At 35.1% G+C, this 22,091-nt stretch overlaps 2 protein-coding genes across 2 annotated transcripts in view; both read right to left on the bottom strand.

The window, feature by feature from the left end:
- The window catches only part of LOC307185312 (dolichyl-diphosphooligosaccharide--protein glycosyltransferase subunit TMEM258-like), a 58,126-nt gene extending 54,214 nt beyond the window's left edge, over positions 1-3,912 (bottom strand). Inside the window, exon 1 of the mRNA XM_079919379.1 lies at positions 3,372-3,912. The gene's annotated coding sequence lies outside the window, so the exon portion shown is untranslated. The remainder of the gene's footprint in view (positions 1-3,371) is intronic.
- SPATA1 (spermatogenesis associated 1) overlaps positions 1-22,091 on the bottom strand; it is a gene marked incomplete at both ends in the record, with an annotated part of 36,352 nt that overhangs the window by 6,806 nt on the left and 7,455 nt on the right. The window contains 6 exon segments of the mRNA XM_079926755.1: positions 1,253-1,348; positions 3,372-3,550; positions 6,162-6,274; positions 10,870-10,930; positions 13,753-13,984; positions 14,076-14,129. Coding sequence (XP_079782881.1) covers positions 1,253-1,348; positions 3,372-3,550; positions 6,162-6,274; positions 10,870-10,930; positions 13,753-13,984; positions 14,076-14,129 — 735 coding nt within the window.

Below are 22,091 nucleotides of genomic sequence, written 5' to 3'. Positions count from 1 at the left end.
ATTGTTCATCTCTGTTTGTTTGTTCTTTAATTCTTCTATGTCTCTGTTAAACATTTCTTACATCCTCTTGATCTTTGCCTCCATTCTTTTTCTGAGGTCCTGGATCATCTTCACTATCATTATTCTGAATTCTTTTTCTGGAAGGTTGCCTATCTCCACTTCATTTAGTTGTTTTTCTGGGGTTTTATCTTGTTCCTTCATCTGGTACATAGCTCTCTGCCTTTTCATCTTGGCTATCTTTCTGCGGATGTGGTTTTTGTTCCACAGGCTGCAGGATTGTAGTTCTTCTTGCTTCTGCTTTCTGCCCTCTGGTGGATAAGGTTATCTAAGAGGCTTGTGCAAGTTTCCTGATGGGAGGGACTGGTGGTGGGTAGAGCTGGCTGTTGCTCTGGTGGGCAGAGCTCAGTAAAACTTTAATCTACTTGTCTGCTGATGGGTGGGGCTGGGTTCCTTCCCTGTTGGTTGTATGGCCTGAGGGGACCCAACACTGGAGCTTACCCAGGCTCTGTGGCGGGGTTAATGGCGGACTCTGGAAGGGCTCACGCCAAGGAGTACTTCCCAGAACTTCTGCTTCCAGTGTCCTTGTCCTCATGGTGAGACACAGACACTAGCAGATAGGTCTGGTTCAGTCTCCTATGGGGTCACCGCTCCTTCCCCTGGGTCCCGATGTGCACACCTCTTTGTGTGTGCCCTCCAAGAGTGCAGTTTCTGTTTCTCCCAGTCCTGTTGAAATCCTGCAATGAAATCCCTCTAGCCTTCAAAGTCTGTTTCTCTAGGAATTCCTCCTCCTGTTGCCGGAACCCCAAGTTGGGAAGCCTGACCTGGGGCTCAGAACCTTCACTCCAGTGGGTGGACTTCTGTGGTATAAGTGTTCTCCAGTTTGTGAGTCATGCACCCAGCAGTTATGGGATTTGATTTTATTGTGATTGCGCCCCTCCCACCTTCTCATTGTGGCTTGTCCTTTGTCTCTGGATGTGGGGTATCTTTTTTGGTGAGTTACAGTGTCTTCCTGTCAATGACTGTCCAGCAGTTAGTTGTGATTCTCATGCTCTTGCAAAGGGGAATGAGAGTATATCCTTCTAGTCCACCATCTTGAACCCATCTTCCATTCATGCTCTTGTTTTTGTTAAGGTAACAATTTTAAGACAGTCAGTCCTTACTACCCTTATGCTACTGACAGCCAAAGTTAAAACACCAAAATATTTTATTTCAAGATAAATGTTATAATCTGATTAGGGGAAATGCAAAATACCTTAATTTCTGTTATCCGTTTCATTTTGTCAGTATCCAATTTTCTAAGTTGGTCAATAGCATGCTGTACTTCAGTGATCTGAATAATAAGGTAATTCTGTATGAGATATATAAAGACATCTTTGTTTAGTATAACATCTATTCATTTTTAATTTTAATTGCCTGCCAATACAAACTACAAAGTGTTATCAAATATCAAAAAAGGAAATCATGAAAATAACCCATTCCATAAAATAAACTTTTTGCTTTGGAGTAAATTACTATTGAACTGTTGATTTCTTATGTTTTAGGGACCACTTTCCTTTCTGTTTTACTACCATTTTCATGTATTATAAAAATAAATACGTATTTGTAAAAGTTACCATTAAATTAGCACCATGAAAACCAACAACTATTACTATAAGAGGAATACATTAGATTAAGATACTTAGCAAGGCTTTAGAAATTGGCATAATGGTTTATCAGTGGAATCATATTAGAATTACTTAAAAATATTTAATAATGAAATACTGTATTTTATAAGAAAATCTGTTTAATGTGAGAAAACCTATTCTAGAAGCCTTTTGGTTACTTTTGTTCAGAAAAGTTTATGAGCTGTAATAGTCAACAAAGAAATTATTTAAGCTGCTTTTGTGAAAAAAAATTATCATATATTGAACTTGAGAAAACAGTAAGATAAAAAGTTTCAATAATGCTTAAAAAAAAGTATCAGCTAATAAGAAGAAACTTTTACTTGAACTTATTTGGATTTTATATTAAATAGATCTAAAATAGTAAACTTTTACTCATAGAAAGAGAAGAGGTTGGTGGCTCTGGCAGAAGCAGGAGGTGGGGATTAGGGGAAATGGGTGATGGTGGTCAAATGCATAAACTTGTAGATACAAGATAAGTAAGTTCTAGGGATGTAATATACAGCATGGCAATTATAGTTAACAATGCTATACTGTATATTTGAAAGTTGCTAAGAGAGTAGATCTTAAAAGTTCTGATCACACACAAAAATAACTATGTGAGGTGATGGATGTTAACTAAACTTATTGTGGTGTCCATTTTACAACATAAACATATGTCTTAACATTATGTTTCTACTTTAAACTAATACAATGTTATATGTCAATTATATCTCAATAAAACTGGGAAAAAAGTAAACTTAATATTTCATCATGTCTAAAATTAAATCTATACTCAATCATAATTAACATATTATAAAATCTTTTTTGGATAAGTGGTATCAACAAACAAAAATTAAACTGATAAATGGCCTCTGGAATTTGTTGTTTAATTATATGGTAGAATTACTCAACTAAAAAATAAACTTCATGTCTCTCATCTGTCAAGATTTAAGACTATCTCAAGAAAATGAATTGATCAAAATTTAATATAATTTATAATTTATTTAGAATATCACTACCTATAGATTCTGTGGTTATCAAACTGTCCTTCCCACCACCAACTGAAAGAAAAGAAATGTATAAATCACTATTACTCCCTTGCCATACTTCATTAGGTATTTCTCTCTTACCCACAGAATCTTGACCCTTTCCCCTGGTACAGAGGTAGATCCTAATTAGGCTAAGTCAGGATATAGCATTCGCTGGTAACTATGATCAATCCAGGGTAGGCTTGGTTGATCCCCAATCAGGCCAAAGGGAAAGTTTTATATAGTCCATGCGTCTAGAAGAGGTTGTCTCTTGTTTTGGAGGCATATATCTCTACTTGCCATTGGTAACTCTGTTGCTACCCTGAGGAAAAGCAGTCTTAGAATGAAGCCAACACCGAAAATAATAGGGAGGAAATATCAGAAGTACCTAGGCCCTTAAAGACATCACTAAGCAGCTGATTTTATCTCCTCAGCACGCATTACACGAGATCATGAATTTACTGATTGTCTAAGCCAGTTTAAGCCAAGGTTTTGTTACCTGTAGCCCAAAACATCCTAGATATGATCATACTAGCACATTACATTGCTAGTATGTACATTAAATACATTACAACATCCTAGATATGATCATACTAGCACATTACATTGCTAGTATGTACATTAAATACATTAAATACATTACAAAGCATGTATTTTAAATAGAACTTCTCTAACAGAATGTGAACATATTTAGTAGTACCTTAGAGTCTGTGATGGTTGCCAGATTCTTTGGTCTCATCTTGATCACCCTGGCTTCAAGCTGAATGAGCAATTTTTTATAGTAAAGTTCCAAATCTTCTCGAAGTTTTGTTAAAATCTCCTCCAATGATGCTGTAACTTTCTTTGTTTCAAAGTACTTTTTCTTCCAAACATCATAGGCTATTTAAAAAAAAAAAAAGCAAAGGCTATAGTTTGTTTAAACTTTTCAACCTGCAAAGTTAATTTAAACCATTCCTCTCTCCTCTCCTTCCTCTCTTATATTCTGAGGAAATTAGAGTTAAGAGTAAAATGTTTATTGGATAATAAAAGGACTTGCTTATAAATATAGTAAAATACTGATAAATCCAGGAACCAAAATCAAGTTCTTCTTTAATCTTGTAATTTGTTTAGAAAATCTTTCTTCAAAATACTACCTATAGCAGGAAGTGTATACTTTTTTATTTTTATTTTTTTGCGGTATGCGGGACTCTTACTGTTGTGGCCTCTCCCATTGAGGAACACAGGCTCCGGACGCGCAGGCTCAGTGGCCATGGCTCACGGGCCCAGCTGCTCAGAGGCATGTGGGATCTTCCCAGACCGGGGCACAAACCCGTGTCCCCTGCATCGGCAGGTGGACTCTCAACCACTGCGCTACCAGGGAAGCGCAAGAAGTGTATACTTTTTATTTCAATTACTTTTATCTATAATCTGATTTGAATTCACTATTTATATAATTAAAGCTATGAAAGAAAAGGCAAAATATATCTTTTCAGATTTTCCTTATTTTTCAGCCCCAAAATGACTTGTTTTGTGTAATCAGCTGATTCTGATTCATCATTTATCAACATTATTCCAGGTATATCCCCAAACTTCTGTAGGGCAGAATTTCTCAAACCTGAGACTTCTGGTTTAGAAAATTAGAAATTAAACTCTGCCAGTTTAGGGAATCACTTTGACACCAATGAGATTCTAAATATAAACTTAATTGGAACACAAACTGCATGCTAGTATACCAGAATACGCTTATGTTTCTTTTTTTCAGATTATCGAAGAAACGAAAACACCAAATTTTAAAATTCTATATTGTAAATTGATTTAATTAAAAATATAAAACTATGGGGCTTCCCTGGTGGCGCAGTGGTTGAGAGTCTGCCTGCTGATGCAGGGGACACAGGTTCGTGCCCCGGTCCGGGAAGATCCCACATGCCATGGAGCAGCTGGGCCCGTGAGCCATGGCCGCTGAGCCTGTGCGTCCGGAGCCTGTGCTCCGCAACGGGAGAGGCCACAACAGTGAGAGGCCCTCGTATCGCAAATATAAATAAATAAATATATATAACTATATGGAACTTTTAACTCAAGCCCTATATCCAATATATATAAGCCCTATATAACTCAGCCCTATATCCAATCCCTCTGCAAGGATTACTGCCAAAATACTTCGAGCATCTGGCACATTATCCGTTCTTCAATGCTACATTCCTAGGCAATCCACTATCATCTTTTGAAAGCTGTATTATTTTTCTAACAGTCTCTCTGCTTCCATACTTGCCCCTCTACAGGCTATTCCATACCGCAGTCATCCTGATCTTTTTAAGATATTTTAAAAATCACATAAATCCTTAGTTTAAAAATCCTCTTATGTCTTCCCATATTACTTGTATTGATAATAAAATCCAAACTCCTTGAATTGGCCTATCTGTTCCTTGCTGATCTTTTGATTTTCTCCCTCTACATTCCTCCTTATTTATCACACTCCAGCTGTACTGGTCTTAGTTCAGGTCCTTAATTCTGCAAGCTTATTTCTATCTCTGTACCTTGATTTTTAGTGTTCCTCCTGTTTGGACTCTTTTTACCCTGTCTCTTCACATGCTTACCATTTTATTAATCAAATCTTAGTTATATCTGCTCAAAGAAGCCTTCCTTGAAAGCCCTAGCTAAACCATCTCTCCTGCCCCACGATTCTTTACTGCACTCTTTTAATTGACTTTTCAGCTCTAATCAGTAGCTGACATTGTCTTACTTATTTATTGTCGGTCTCCTCCCATTAGAGGCAAGCTCCTTAATGGCAGGGCTATGTTTGTCTTGTTTACTGCTGTATCCTCAGCATTTAAAACAATGCTGAGAACTGAGGTATATAGTAGGCTCAATAAATATTTGATGGCTGATATATACCTTTTATCTTGAAACATTCCTGTTGAAATAGAAAGTGACCAATGATTCTCATTTTATAAATAGAAGGAGTGCGGCACAAAGAGGAGAATAACTTGCCTAAGTATAAGATTATTCTAGTATTAGAATCACTGTCCTGTGATTTCTAATCCATTGCTCAATACTGTCTGATAAAATTCCTCTTTTAACAGCACAACAAGGCCAAATCACTGCCACCACTTCTGGGACACACTTTAATATTATGAGGTAGAACATTAAGAAATACCTCCTGACATTGTCTATAACCTCTAGTCAGATCTAGTACTGAAGCAATAATTTTGCTGTAAATTGAGAATCCTAAAGGCAGTTAATTAATCAATAATCAATATATTGATTATTGATTATAATCAATATAATCAATAATTGATATAATCAATATAATTGATATAATCAATATAATAATTGATTATAATCAATATAATCAATATAATTGATATAATCAATAAGGTCTGGTAGGCTGATGCACTCTTTTTTACCTAGCTGTAAGCAAACATGATAATCAGTAAGATCTGGTAGGGTTACGCATTGTTTTTCACCTATTTGTAAACATCTGGTAATGCACAACAGTAATGCATTTTTTTACTTGTATGGTGATGAACTCCCAAATCTGTCTTTATAACTATAAACTCTCTCTTGTGCTCTAGCTTCTCCATTCCACTGGACATTACTTGGACATTATACCACAGGAGCTTCAAACTTAAAATTCAAAAAGAAGAAAAAAAAAGAATCCATATTCCTTTCTAAACATGATTTCCTTCCAAGATTTCTGATTTCAGTTACTTGTTATGGCAACTTTTAAATGTTTCTAAGATGGCTATTGAATTTTTTTCATTTTGAGCCAATTTTGATCATGTATATTTGCTTAGAAAATTCGAGATCCTAGCACATTTTCAAATTTTAGCATACATTTTATTCTCATAAATTTTATCACCTCTGTATTTGTGTTATATTGCCTTCATCTCACCTAATTTTTGTGTTTCTACTCTTTTTTTGATAAACTACCTCAAGCCTTACCAATGTTAATGTTTCTGCCACTACCACTTTATAGACCTTGAGTTGTTTTCAATTCTGCCAGGCTTTTAACTTTTGTAACTTATTAGCTTCTACTTTTATCTTCATTAATCCCTTACCCCTACTTTGTTTGTTTTATTATTCTTTTTCTATTTTATTGCATTGACCTTAAATTACAAGGTCAGGTTCCCACAGGATAATGGCAGCCACTAAAATCTCTCCACGCATGCTCTCAACTACTATAAAAAGAAAGCAAATACAATCACCCATAATTTATATCTGTAGAATAACGAGGACACAGAATCCTCTAATTTACATATACTTTAATTTACATGTAAGTGGGGAAATAAACACCCTAGACCAGCAAAGTGTGCTTAGGAGCTCACACCTGAGCAGAGTCTGATGGGAACTATGCATTAAAGAGCACAATACACAGATAACACAGTAAACATCAACCACAATTTAGTCTTAAAGGAGAAGGTCCTGCATGTGGTGGAAGAATACTGAGTAAGGGTACCAAATGGTAAATCAAAGCTCTTTCTATGAGGAATCTAAAAGAAAGGGGCTTTTAAAATGTAGGTGGTCAGAGGTGGTAATTATGGGAAAACACAGCTACTGGGTGAGAGGAAAATTCTTTGGAAGCAAGAGATGTTCGTCAGGGCTAGGTGGTAAGAGAAAAGAAGGTGGTCAAGTTAAGAGTTCTGCTGAATTAAATTAGCAGGAAAGAATACAAAGAAAAAAGACCACTTCCCTTAAGGCCCCATTTATTTAAAAATACATAAATAAATAACTGCATTTCACTAAAACAACAGGAGAGAGCTTTCTTAATCTATTGATACAAGCTAAAATAAACCACCAGAACACCTGTTTCTCTATAAGAACACCTGTTACTGATTCAGAAAAATCCAACACAAATAAACATAGACAAAATCTACAACATAATATAGCATCCATACAAAGTTACTTTTTGAAAACCCTCAAAACTGAGAACTAAAACAAAACAAAACCAGCAGCCAGGAAGCAGAGAAAAAATTAACAATATTCCCAACATAGATTAAATTAAATTAAATCAAATCATTTTAGGTATTAATGAACACCACAAATCACATATTTAGAAACTCAGAATAAAAATGGAAAAATAACAGGAAGATGTAAAATGGAAATTGACCAAACTGAAGAAAGAAATTAAAGAAAAAACAAAACTGTCGCAGAAATGAATAACAGGTATCCAAAAAGGAACAGATATGACCAAAAATACAGTAAGCATAATAGAGAACAGAAATAAAAGGAATAAAGAAAATTAAACATAAAGAAAATAGTAAACTAGATCATAGAGAAAGTAGTAGAGATAAAAGGTAAAGAAGAACTAGGATAAGACCAACTGAGGTCTCTGAAAAAAAAAAACAACAAAAAAAAACAAAAAACCATGGAATGGATCTGCTATTTATATTGTTTTCTAGAGTTATAATTTCTTGAAATAAAAGAAGTCCTGATTTTCATACTGAAAGGGCCCACTGGGTACCCATAAAAACCAGACCTAGAACTCTCAACTGAAATATAGCCTGATAAAACTACTACACATTAAAGGGATCCTCTGGCCTTCCAGACAAAAATAACCAAGCCAATTTACAAAGAAAAGAAAATCAGTTTGGCATCATACTTCTTAACAGTAACATATAAAACATCAGTAGAGCAACATTTTAATAAACTCAAGGAAAAATTGTGTAAGCCAAGGATGTTGCAGCCAATCAAGCTATCCTTCAAGTACCAAGGCTCTAAAGCAGGGATGAGCAAACTTCTTCTGTAAAAGGCCTCAGAGTAAATAATTTAGGTTTTGTGGGCCACATATGGTATTTGTCATAATTCTTACTTTTTTCAACTTTTTAAAAATGTAAAAAACATTTTTAGGTCCCATGCTTCACAAAACAAGCTGTGGGCCTTGTCTGCCTATTCCTGCTCTAGACAAAATTTTAAATATGTAAGAAGTAAAGGAATATCGTACCTGGGAGCTTTTTTTTTTAATAAGTAGAGCTTTACCCAATGAAGAAATGATTGAAAAATCTTGTGTAAAAGAACTGGCAGTAAGTGTTGAACATATTTAATTACAGATCTAAGACTAAAACAAAGGTGAGGAGGATAAGACAAGAAGCACAGCCCATAAATGTTCTGTTCTTTTACAAAGTAGAAATAACACAACTAAAAGTACATGAGAGGAGAAAGGAGGGGGAAAGATGACTTTTTAATTGCCTTGAATTTAAAGATAGGAGTCAGAGGATAATTTTAGAGGTAACAAATCAAAATCAGAAGCATAAATTTTAAGAAAAGGAAAAAGGAGGGTTAGGAATACTAGCACAAATTTGTATCAGAATAAAGGTAAACACTAGAATGAGATTCAGATTTCCTAAATACCAGGAGTGGGGGGGAGTGCAAATAAACCACATAGTAACACATAGTAACTATAACATAAAGTAAAATGAGAAATCTGAGGTCAAATATATCAGTCCTATCAAAAACATAAATGGACATAACTCATCTACTAAATGAAAACGACTTTCAGACTGGCTTACAAAGGGAAACCCAACTCTAGCGTGTCTGTTAAAGACATACCTAAAACAAAGCAATTCAGAAAAGTTGGGGAAAAAAGTAGGGGAGGAATATAGGGGTATACCAAATAAATGTAAACAAAAAGAAAGGAGAGGTTAGTATCTTGATATGCAGTAAGGGAGAATTCAGGTCAAAAAAGCATTTAATGAGTCAAAGAAGGGCACTTCATAATGCAAAAGTGATGATATTACTATTTGCATGAGAACAACTTTGTGCCAAATAATACATAGAAATCTAAATAAATCAAAAACCACAGGAGATGTAAGGATAAACAGTAAAATACTAATAACAGAAGATTCTAATACATCTATTCTCAGTCCAAGACATAGAAAGAAAAAGTTAGGAAAAAAAAAAAGGATATGGAACACTTAAACAACATATTAAACAATGTAGATTATAGACAAGGCACAGAGTAGGGGAAGATATTCGCAATGCACATAAGCATCAAAGGACTACCCTCCAAAGTATATTAAAAACTCCTACTAATCAGAAATATATGGCAGACAACACAATAGAAATACTTGAAAAGGTAGTTCTCCAAAAAAGTTATCAAAATGGAGTCTATAAAATATAAAAATATGATCAACTGTATGGGTAATCTGGGAAATGAAAATTCAAACCACAGTGAAATAGCATTAAGCACCCACCAGCTGGAAAAATTTTAAAGTGTGAAGACAGCATATTTTATTAATATCTAGCAACAATAAAACAATTATTTGCTGAATATGGCATGCCTCTGCTCCAAAACTCAAAGGCTCTGAGCTGTGATTCTCCTCTCAGGACTTGTCTCAGACTCCATTTAGCATTCCAACCAACAAATCATATATAACCAACAACCAACAACCAACATATGTATTCTAACATATCAAGCATCACTGGACCAGATGGATATTAGCACACAACTGGCAGCCCAGCTTGCTGTGCCTCTTGGATCACCTTGTGAGCCTTCTCTTGCTCTGGGCCCACTCAAAGTTGGCAGTCTTTTAGATTACTTGATTAAAAAAAAAAAAGAAAAAGATTGGAGCCATGCATCCGAATGCAGTATATCTCCAAATTCCAAACAGGTCCATCAAGTGACTCATTCTTCATGGTAGCTGGGGCAAGATACAAAAACCTGGTTTTTACTTTAAAGGGCATACATCAACATGTCCCAGATCATGAAACTCCCAGAAATTTCACTGAATTGGCAGGCTCCTGAATTTTGAGGTTTATCTCCCCTTCTCTAACATTTAAGGTTAGAAAATTTAAGACATTTTAATCTGCAGTTCCATTTCAATTTCAGTATAAATATTATGGTGCAATACCACATCTAAAAAAATGCAGCACTATTTACAACAGCCAGGTCATGGAAGCAACCTAAATGCCCATCAACAGAGGAATGGATAAAGAAGATAAAACAAATATGGATAAAACAAATATCGTATATTAATGCATATATGTGGAATCTAGAAAAATGGTACAGATGAACTGGTTTGTAAGGCAGAAATAGAGACACAGATGTAGAGAACAAATGTATGGACACAAAGGGGGGAAAGCGGCGGGGGGTAGTGGTGGTGGTGGGATGAATTGGGAGATTGGGATTGACAGATATACACTAATATGTATAAAATAGCTAACTAATAAGAACCTGCTGTATAAAAAAATAAATAAATTTTTTTTAAATTTAAAAATCATACCTGATTGTCCTCTCTTCTAAAGATATTAGTTCTATCATCTTCATTTTTCCAAAGAAACTGACTTAAAGGGGAATGACAGATTTGTAAGTCATATTAAAAAATGATTCCATGAATATTAACTTTTCATGTTTTTTATTTAATATTCTATAAACACAAATATAACATTAAAAATTTTTAAAGTCTGCTTGAAACCATTATATTATCTTTCAAACTCATTAATTATCAATATAAACTACATTTAGCATGAGTTATACAATAATATTTCATTATATTATAGCTAAATTCAAATCATAGTCCAATGTCTATAGCAAGGTAAAATAACTGGAAATTTTGTAAACATACTTTGCTTATAGTTCTTTTGTGAATAATTGTTTATAAAATTCCTTATCTTAATTTCAGAAGACTATATGCAAAACTGTTGTCTAAGTACTATAATTTTGAATGAAATGATACCAATATGAAACTCAAACATGATTAGTTTACTCAAAACCAGGAAAATAAAAGAGGCAGAAAAATTAATTCTAAGAAAGGCAAATGAAGACAGAAATTTTTCTGTCATTAGGTTGCCCCTGATGACAAAAGGATTACAACAGAATAAATTTAAGCAATAAATTATCCCTCATTATGTTGGAAGGGAATATTAGTATCTAACAGTAAACATCAGAATCAAGGTAATTTTAATTAAAAATGTCACTAACTTCACTCATATCTTTGTTCTAATTAGAAGTCTTTATACCAGTACCCTGGATATCTCACTCTTTTTCTTATAGTCTAGATTATGACATATAGAATCAACATCCATATTAATTACCTCTTTTTGCCGCTAAAATAATCATTATCTGAATCTTCCTGTGATCCTGGCAATTCAGAATTTCCAATTTGATTATTTCCATTCTGATTTTCATTTGGAGTGGCTTTTCCCCCAGCTGATGATGATGCCCATTCATAGCAAAGAAAGTTCATAATATTAAGAAAATACTAAAATAAAATTTTGGGTTTTTATGTACATACTATATACTCTTGTCCCATGTTTCAGAATCTCTATGAACTTTACTCTCCCAAACTGAATTTCATGAAACTTTAGTTTATGCAAAAGGAGAATTCTTTGGTAAATTCAGTTTGGGAAAAATTGGATTAAGCAATCCTAACAGAACACAAATCCACCCCCCCACACACACCCCTATGGCAGGATTTCTCTGTTTTTATGTACAATATGAATCTGCAAGAGGGGGTAAGTTGGGTTTTATTCAAACTTTGTTGTCTTCAAAAAGCTTTTGCCAAAAGCATCTTTTAAAAGAGTATTCTGAGGATCCTTCTCTGGAAAGTGCTGGGTATAAATACAGAGCATATAATGCCATTTGTTATTTCACATATATTTTCATTTATAAAATCTCTCTTCATTTTAACAGAATTTCTCCATATAAGAAAACCACACAATGTCTTTAAAACATTAGCACTAATGTTCCACATGATCTACATGAACAAGAGATCCGTGAACCTGGTAGTGTTAATACAGATTTTTTTCCCTTGGGGAAATCAATTTTTTTTAATTTAGAAAAAATTGGAGTCATATTAGTGTTTGAAAAGTCATTTTACAAGAGTTGCCACAGTATTTTGCAACCTGAAGCCCATATTGGTTTAGTTTTAGTCAGGTTGCTACCACTTATTTCCTATCTGGCACTGGACTTAGTCATTTAAAGAAAACAAATAGGGATTTTCTAAAAAGATATATTCAAGGCAAAGGAACAAAAAATAGATATATCAGCTGTTTAAAACTGATAGTAAAATACCACTCCCCCCATCTGCCCCCCAAAACAAACAACAATGGAAAACTCAGTAGATTCTGAGTGACATTTTGATAGGAATATATGACATGTATCTCTTATTCCTAATAACTGTTTAGAGAATGATGCAATGCACCATTCAATACCTATGCAACTTAATAAGAAAGCAGGTCTATTTACTTTTGAAAAAATATAGTGTTTTGAGAGCTAGAGTAGATGTACATATAAAATGTTATAGATTCACAGAAAAAGGAGTGTCTTATTTTGGGGGAGAATTCATTTAATTCATAAATGTTTAGTATATTTGCTTTTCCATCACAATTTATTTGCTGTATGCAGTAAGTAAAAAAATTCAACTGACTTTTTTTCAATCGATTCTTAGAGTGTAGTTCCAGCTTTATTTATATGTTTATAAGTTTAATTTTGATTTCTTTAATTACCTACAACTTTTTAAGAACTGAATTATCAGTAAATTGGTGGGTGTAACCATATAAAAAATTTTAAAGTCTTTGAAATACAAATGTCTCCCAACATTAAAGTTGTTTTGCTTTGGTTTGATACTGTTTTCCTGGCTAAGATATTTCTGAACTATAATAATAATATCAAGATTTTATGAAACAATAACTTCTTTTCTCCTTTAGTCTTAACTTTATCTGAAACTATTATAAAAGGTAGTAGACTTTACGTAAGTGCTGTAAGTATTTTGACTTTATTTGATTTTTAAATTTTATTTATTTTTTTTTGCAGGCTCTAGAGCACAGGGTCAGTAGTTGTGGCACATGGGCTTAGTTGCTCCGCGGCATGTGGGATCTTCCCAGAACAGGGCTTGAACCCATGTCCCCTGCATTGGCAAGCAGATTCTTAACCACTGTGCCACCAGGGAAGCCCTGATTTTATTTTTATTTTCGAACAGTACTTAAATTGTCTTTTTTTCCTCCCAACTGGTGAAACTAGTTTTTAAAATCCCCATATTGAATTGTAGCTTTCCTTTTATACTGCCTATATTCGTAAGGCTAGATTTGCCCAGAATTTGCCCAGACCTGACTGTTAAAATGTACTATAACAACCTCTTTGTCTTTCCCATTCCAGTTGAAATCACCTTCTTCCTGATTCTTGTTAAGAAGCTTTTTCAAAGTGTTTTCTAAACAACTGGGATCTGTTCCAGGTTCTTCCTTTGACAAAGTTACACTAAGTGGTCTGTGTATTATTCCGTCAGCCTCAGCAACACCATTATTAGTCTGCTGCACATCTAAAGAAACTGCTGATGATGCTGAATAAATATTTCCTAAATGATACATTATAGGAAGCAAATATAATTCTGATTGAAGAGCCTAAAACATAGAGGAAATTAAAAAAAATTAGTTTACATTTTAAAAAATAAGTTAAAAAATTAGTATAAGTTTAAAGTGTCACATTACATACATATGGAGGAGCAAATGATTTGAGTTTCAGTTCTGATTCTTGCTTTGCCTTCACCTGGAAATAAATGAGGAAATAATTAAAGCTTCTGTAACGTTTTTCAATTACTTTTACCCTCACTTTTTTGCAGACGGCATATTTCTGTGACATAAAAATCAAATCAAAAAGCTAGTAACTAAGGCTATATTCTAGAAAACGTAGAATATAATCTTATTTCTATTCACTGGACTAAACATGATAGAAATTCTATGTCATTTAATAATAATAATTATGGCTATCACTTGCATGGACTTACTATGTGCCAGGCATTATTCTAAATGCTTTACATATAAAGCTCAGTTAATCCTCACAATTCCATGTGATAGGCACACATATTGTCTGTAGTTCACAGACAAGAATGAGGCAAAGAGAGGTTAAGCATCTTGCCCAAGATTTTATAAATAGGAAGTTTTCAAGTTGGGATTTAAAACCAGGTAATCTGGTTCTAGAATCCAACTTTGTAAACTTTATTTCCTAAATATTCATCCCATAGAGTTAATTTGTTATTCGTTCATTCTTTCAACAAATATTGAGGTATACTATGTGTTAGGTAGTGTTCTACGTGGTGGGGATACAACTGTGAACAATGCAAAGTCCCTGCTCTCATGTAGCTTATATTCTACTTGGGAGAGCAGATGTTAAATAAATGTGATTTAAGATAGTGATATGTGATTTATGAAAATAAAACAGAGTGACGTAATAGAGAGGAATTCAGAGAAAGAATATCTGAAAACTAGGTGGTCAGAGAAGGCCATTTTTGAAAGATAATAATTGAGCTGAGAACTGAATTATGAAAACAAGAAGCAAGCTATTTGAAAATCGGGGGAAGTGATTTCCAGGCAAGTACAAAGATGATAAAATAGAAATGAGTTTGCTGTATGTGAGGACCAAAGGAAGATTTTTGTGGCTTAAGTGTAGAACCAAGGAGACGATAGTAGTAGATCAAATCTGAGAGGCAGCCTGTTCCTGAGACTCTCCTATTCCCTTTCACACAGTCAATGCTCTAGTAAAAACCAAACCACTCACTTTTCCCTAGAGTTGCCTCCTTTGCCACTTCTGTGCTCATTCTATTTTCTCTGCTCAGAAAGCTTCTCCCACACAACATCTTTGCAAGATCAAATATTCTTCTGTCAAAATCTAAACTGATGATCACTTTTTCCTTAAAGTTCTCCATCTCCCCTCTTGTCCTGCTGGAAGCAGTCTCCTTTTCTTCTAAATATACAGAGTATGCTATTTTAATTATTTATGTATTTTATCTTCACCACTACACTGAATATTCTTTAAGAGCAGGATCCATAGTCAATTCTTTTTTCTCATTTTGTATACAGAAAAACATCAATAAATATTTGTTGAAAATATTATAATAAAATATTGATATTAGAAGCATTTTAGAAGTTGGCTTAAATTGCCATTAGGTTCCTTCCAATCTAGAATTCTGTGATTGGTATTTTGCAATTTTACTTATCATGAAAAAGAACAAAAAGTTATGAGGGTTGTTCCTTTCCTTCCCTGATTAAGGAAAACTAACTTAATGATCAGTAAATTAATATTCTGCTATACTAAACAGAACTCTAATGACAAAAACTTTAAATCTACCTACTGAGCCCAAGAATTCCACATAGCAAATTTCTTTATAGTTTTAATTTGGGGGAAAATTTTTTTTTCCCATTATCATTCATTATTTAATTTTTTCAATAAACATTTAAATGCCTCTAAGTGCTAAACACCTTGTTAGGCACTGGTTGTAAATACAGTAGTGAATAACATAAAGTCCCTGCTCACAGGGAGCTACAGTCTAATGGCAGTTATGTTAAACAAATAATCGCATAAGCAAATACATAATAATGATACATTAACTAGCATAGAATAGGAATATACTGCATTTTAAAGGGTTTAAATATGAAAAATATTGATTAAAGAAATAAACCTTATATAAATACGAGAAACCAGAAGTGAGCATATATGTGTATATATACACGTGTGTGTGTGTGTGTGTGTGTGTGTGTATTCTGTTTCTATTTTTAAATAGTTTCTATTTTTAAAAAGTAATTGTAGATATACTGGTTTAATCGCTATTCACAGCTCTTCAACAGGTTTCTAATTTCAGATAATTTCTCTCTTAATTCTCTTTGGGTATAGCCATAGTAATACACAGGTTATACTCTGTTTTCTAGGTGGCAGTACTATGGCTAAGTGACATCTGTTCCTATAGTACTTTTTAACTGTTATATAGCACTACCTATTGATAGTATTCATTAAGTCAGGGACTGGATCCATCACATGAATAAAATATTTTTCACTTAGAATTTTTGAATTTCCAGAAAGCATTTTTCTCTGCAGAAAAAAAAAAGATTGCTTTTTCAGGCACACTGTAACATGACTACAAAATACCTGCCTTATAAATCCAGCTAAAATTAATTTGTTAACAACTTCTATTGAAATGGTATTTAACTGATAGTTCCAAGATCCTTCAGGGACATAAAAAACATGAAGTTCCACCAAGTGAATAAATTGAGAATAAAATCAGTTAAAATATTTTTAAAGTGAAAAAAATCAACTGATGTCCTCTAGAATTTTAAGTTTAAAAAACATAATTGAAATAAACATGGAATACATGTATCCTCTGAACAAACACAAAAAAACAAAATGAAGAGCCAAAAATTTGTTAGCTTGGCTACTTGGCACTTGGAGCACATTTTCCCTTGGAAACAATGTCATAGCTGTGGTCCTAGAGTTCCTTAACATACCGACATACAATGCTTGTTTTGTGGCTTGCAGTAAGGATACCAGATTGCCAAGATCAGTTTTCTTATTACCAACCTTTCCACCTTCCCTGACCTCCACCTACACAGTTTCATTGGTGTTACCTTGTAGAATCCTTATCCTTTACATATTGTCTCCCTAACACAGCTGTGATGAGTGCTAGTTCTCAGCACCTGCTAAAGTGTGAATACTAGGGCTTGGGGAATATCTCTGTTTCCCAGAATTCAAGGAAGAACATATTCCTGACCAGTGATGGGGAAAGGAATGGTTGTTTTCACATAGGGCATGTCTGTAAGCTTAGCTTGTCTGTGCTTATATGTACTATCTTTTTTCCTATTAGTGTTTTATTACCTCAATTAGAATTTATCTATGGGGAAGAATATTTAGATTACTACAACAGAACAATTACAGCAAATAAAGGCTTATCTTTTAGTCTAATGAAAGTTTGCTATTCATGTATATTAAAAGTCAAAGCATTGAAATGATTATACTCTATGATATTAAGTGAGAAACATTTTTTAAATTTTAAGTAAATATGACCTTATATTAATATTAGTAATTTTTATAGGAAATGAAAATGGCTCTTAACATCTTTTTATTTATTTATTTATTTTTTTGCAGTACGTGGACCTCTCACTGTTGTGGTCTCTCCTGTTGCGGAGCACAGGCTTTGGACGCGCAGGCTCAGCGGCCATGGCTCACGAGTCCAGCCGCTCCGCAGCACGTGGGATCTTCCCAGACTGGGGCACGAACCCGTGTCCACTGCATCGGCAGGCGGACTCTCAACCACTGCCCCACCAGAGAAGCCCGACAATGGCTCTTGAACTGAGTATTTTGCTCGAGTTGTTTTTATAGACCAAGCAGATTACTTGTACAGTTCTGATGTCAGAATATTAACCAACAGTTTAAGATGTTTGAATAGATAGATGGAATAGTGAAGTTTCCTATATGCTGTATTTTGAATATCAGGGCATTTAAAAGATTATTCTCTAACTATACCATCCTATTAACAGCTAAAGCTATACTATATATTAATACTATAATATTAAATATTAAAGCTATACTATTAAATATTTGTAAAACCTTCAGAAATCTGAAGTAAATATGGCCTTGCCCATTATATAAATGTATTAATATTTTACAGGAGAAAAAAATATTTCTTTAACTAAATGTTTTACTCTGCTTTCATAGATGAAGTAATTACTTCTATATATTTTATAACAATTCATGAATTATAATTCAAAGTATATAGACTTTCATTCTATAATTGAAAGAGGAAGCAATACAAAGAAAATATAGTTGACAAAACATTTCCTGACCTTTGAAACATTTTGTGAAGTAAATTAATTTATTGGGAATTTGGATTTATTCATTCATTCAATAAATATGCCTACTATGTGCCAGCACTGTTCTAGGTACTATAAATATGTAGTGAATAAAACAAAGATCCTTGCCTGCATGCAGCTGAGATTCTAATGAGGTATCAGGACAAGAAGAAGGGTGAGGGAAGTGAAGCACTCACCTCAGGTACAAAATTTAAAGGGGTACCAAAACCTCAGTAATCAAGATAAATAATATTTTAAAAAATCTATTCAGGGACTTCCCTGGTGGCACAGCAGCTGGGAATCTGCCTGCTAACACTGGGGACACGGGTTCGAGTCCTGGCCCGGGAAGATCCCACATGCCATGGAGCAGATGGGCCCGCGTGCCACGACTACTAAGTCTGCGCTCTGGAGCCCGCAAGCCACAACTACTGAGCTCGTGTGCCGCGACTGCTGAAGCCCGCATGCCTGGAGCCTGTGCTCCACAGAGGGAGGGGCCAGTGCAATAAGAAGCCCGCACACCACAAAGGAGAGTAGCAGAGTAGCTCCTGCTCACCGCAACTGGGGAGGGCCCATGCGCAGCAACGAAGACCCAACACAGCCAAAAATAAAATAAATAAATAAATCTATTCAATGCAAAAAATTCATGATGAATAAAATATCATAAATTTAAAGACAGAATGGTACTATTAGAGCCTGAGTAGAAAGGAAAAATATGAACTGCTATATACATTTTTTTTAAAAAAATACATTTCTTAATGGTTAACTTTTTCCAGAACAACATAGTTGAAAAAATATTGAAAATTTTGAAAGCCTGTATTAAAACTCACAACATCATTTTAAGGTTAAACATTCTATTTATATCAAAACCCAACTTTATCCTGGCTTTAATGGAAGTAAATCCATCAATAATATTCTTATTAAAACTATTATTTTAAAAATACATTAAATAGGACAGGGAACTATAGTCAATATTATGTAATAACCTATAAGAGAAAAGAATCTGAAAAAGAATATATATATATATTCATATATATATATATCTGAATCGCTGTGCTGTATACCTGAAACTTACATGATATTTTAAATTAACTATGCTTTGATTAAAAAAATTTTTTTAAATAAGTAAAAATAAAAATAACTATTTTACAATAAATAATAAAAATACATTAAAAGGTATACAGATGGGCACATATTTTGCCTTTTGCCTCAAGCTCCAAAATGGCTAGGCATAGCATTATTAGATCCTGTTTCTACTTAAAATGTTGATATCTTGTTTGTCACAGGTTTTTGCATTAGTTTTTCATTTTAAAAATCTTTTATTAAAATATTTATCTTAATTACTTAATTTTTTGATGCCTGCTTAAGTTTTGCACCAAAGGCAAGTGACTCATTTTCCTCAGACTAGTCTCAGTCCTGTGAGGGACATAGACAATAAACATTAAATATAAAACACTGGTAAGTGATATAGCAAATCAGAAAGTGGGCAGTACTGGGAAAAGAGAATAAGTAGAGCAGGGCAAGGAAATTGGGAAGATAAAAGAGGGAGTAGTTTTCAGTTTTAAATAGAATAGTCCAGATACAAATCTAAGAAAATTAACAATTGCTTAATGTCAACTAATATCTAGTCCATATACAAATTTCGCCAACTGTCCAACTGTCCTCAGAATGTTTTTTCAATCTAGAATTCAATCAAGGATAACATATTGCATTTGGTTGTTACGTCTTTTCTTTTTTTTAATTGAAGTATAGTTGATTTACAATTTGTTAGTTTCAGGTATACAGCAAAATGATTCAGTTATTTTCTTTCAGATTATATTCCATTATAGTTTATTATAAGACATTGAATATAATTCCCTGTGCTATACAGTAATCCTTGTTGCTTATTTATCTTATGTATACTAGTGTGTATCTATTAATCCCGTACTCCTAATTTGTCCTTCCCTCTCTCCTTCTCCCCTTTGTCACAACTTTTAAAAAGCTTAATTTGGAAGAGTTTTCCAGACGTGCTTTTTTTTTTTCTCTTCATGGCACTTTTTAAAGAGACTGGACCAATTGTTTAACAGGCTGTTCTGCATTCTGAATTTACCTTATTAACTCCTAAGGTGTCATTTAACTTATTTCTCCAATCCTTCTCTCTCCTGTAAACAGTTGACTTTATAGCCCTCAATTGACACGTGTTAATCAACTGGGGTAAGAACACTTCATAATACCCTGTATTACATATTACTTCACATTTGGGCATACATAATGCTTTACTCCCAAATATTTGTATATTTGATAATTATTAAAGGGATAATAGAACAGACTATAAGGGACAAGAAAATGGAACCTGTTATAGAGTTATTTCAATAATTAAAGTGTGAGGTGATAGTGGCTCAGACTAACATGCTAGCAATATAGGTGATGGGAAGTGGTCAGATTTTGTATATAATTTGAAGCTAAAGTCCAAGAAGTGAAGTTTGAGTAAGGTGTGATGTATGACTCCAAGGTGTTTGGCCTCAGATATCGAAAGGATGGATTTGCCATCAACTGAGATGGGTAAGGTCATGGTTAGTACAGGTTTGGGCTGGGGGGAGAACTGTAGTTCAGTTTCAGACATACTGAGTTTCAGCTGTCTATTGGTTATCCAAGCGCAGATTTCAAGTAGGCAGCTGAAAATATCAATCTGGAGTTTGGGAAAGAGGGCTGGGATGGGATATAAATTTGAGAATACTTAGCATAAAGTTGGTATTTAAAGCTACTAGACTGGAGATTAGAGAGGATAACACTCGGGGAATGGAAGAGTAGTTCTCTATTCTAGTGAGAGAAACTAGAACTAAAGGTACGAAGACGCGGAGATCACCTTCCTCCCCACAGATACACCAGAAATACATCTACACGTGGAACAACTCCTACAGAACACCTACTGAACGCTGGCAGAAGACCTCAGACCTCCCAAAAGGCAAGAAACCCCCCACGTAACTGGGTAGGGCAAAAGAAAAAAGAATAAACAGAGACGGAAGGATAGGGACGGGTCCTGCACCAGTGGGAGGGAGCTGTGAAGGAGGAAACATTACCACACACTAGGAAGCCCCTTCGCGGGCGGAGACTGCGGGTGGCGGAGCGGGGTAGCTTCGGGGCCGCGGAGGAGAGCACAGCAACAGGGGTGCAGCAGGCAAAGCGGAGAGATTCCAGCACAGAGGATCAGGGCCGACCGGCACTCACCAGCCGAGAGGCTTGTCTGCTCACCTGCCGGGGCGGAGCTGAGGCTCGGGCTTCAGTCGGAGCACCGGGGGAGGACTGGGGTTGGCAGCCTGAACACAGCCTGCAGGGCGTTAGTGTGCTGCGGCTAGCCGGGAAGGAGTCTGGGGAAAAGTCTGGACCTGCCGGGGGAAAAGTCTGGACCTGCCGAAGAGGCAAGAGACTTTTTCTTCCCTCTTTATTTCCTGGTGCGCGACGAGAGGGGATTAAGAACACTGCTTGAAGGAGCTCCAGAGACGGGTGCGAGCCGCACCTAAAAGTGCGGACCCCAGAGACAGACATGAGATGCTAAGGCCGCTGCTACCACCAACAAGAAGCCTGTGTGCGAACACAGGTCACTATCCACATCCCCTTCCGGGGAGCCTGTGCAGCCCGCCACTGCCAGGGTCCCGGAATCCAGGGACAACTCCCCCGGGAAAACGCAAGGCGCGCCTCGGGCTAGCGCAACGTCATGCTGGCCTCTGCCGCCGCAGGCCCGCCCCGCACTCCGTGCCCCTCCCTCCCCACAGCGGATTAAAGCTCCACAATCAACTTGATGTACCCTGCATCTGTGGAACACATGAATAGGCAACGAATAATCCCAAATTAAGGAGGTGGTCTTTGAGAGCAAGATTTATTATTCTTTCCCCTTTTCCTTTTTTTGTGTGTATGT

Source organism: Stenella coeruleoalba (genome assembly GCF_951394435.1).
Source record: "Stenella coeruleoalba genome assembly, chromosome: 1".
NCBI classification, from domain to species: Eukaryota; Metazoa; Chordata; class Mammalia; order Artiodactyla; family Delphinidae; genus Stenella; species Stenella coeruleoalba.
The sequence above is the reverse complement of the archived record's forward strand: the minus strand, read 5'-3'. Positions and strand labels throughout refer to the sequence as shown.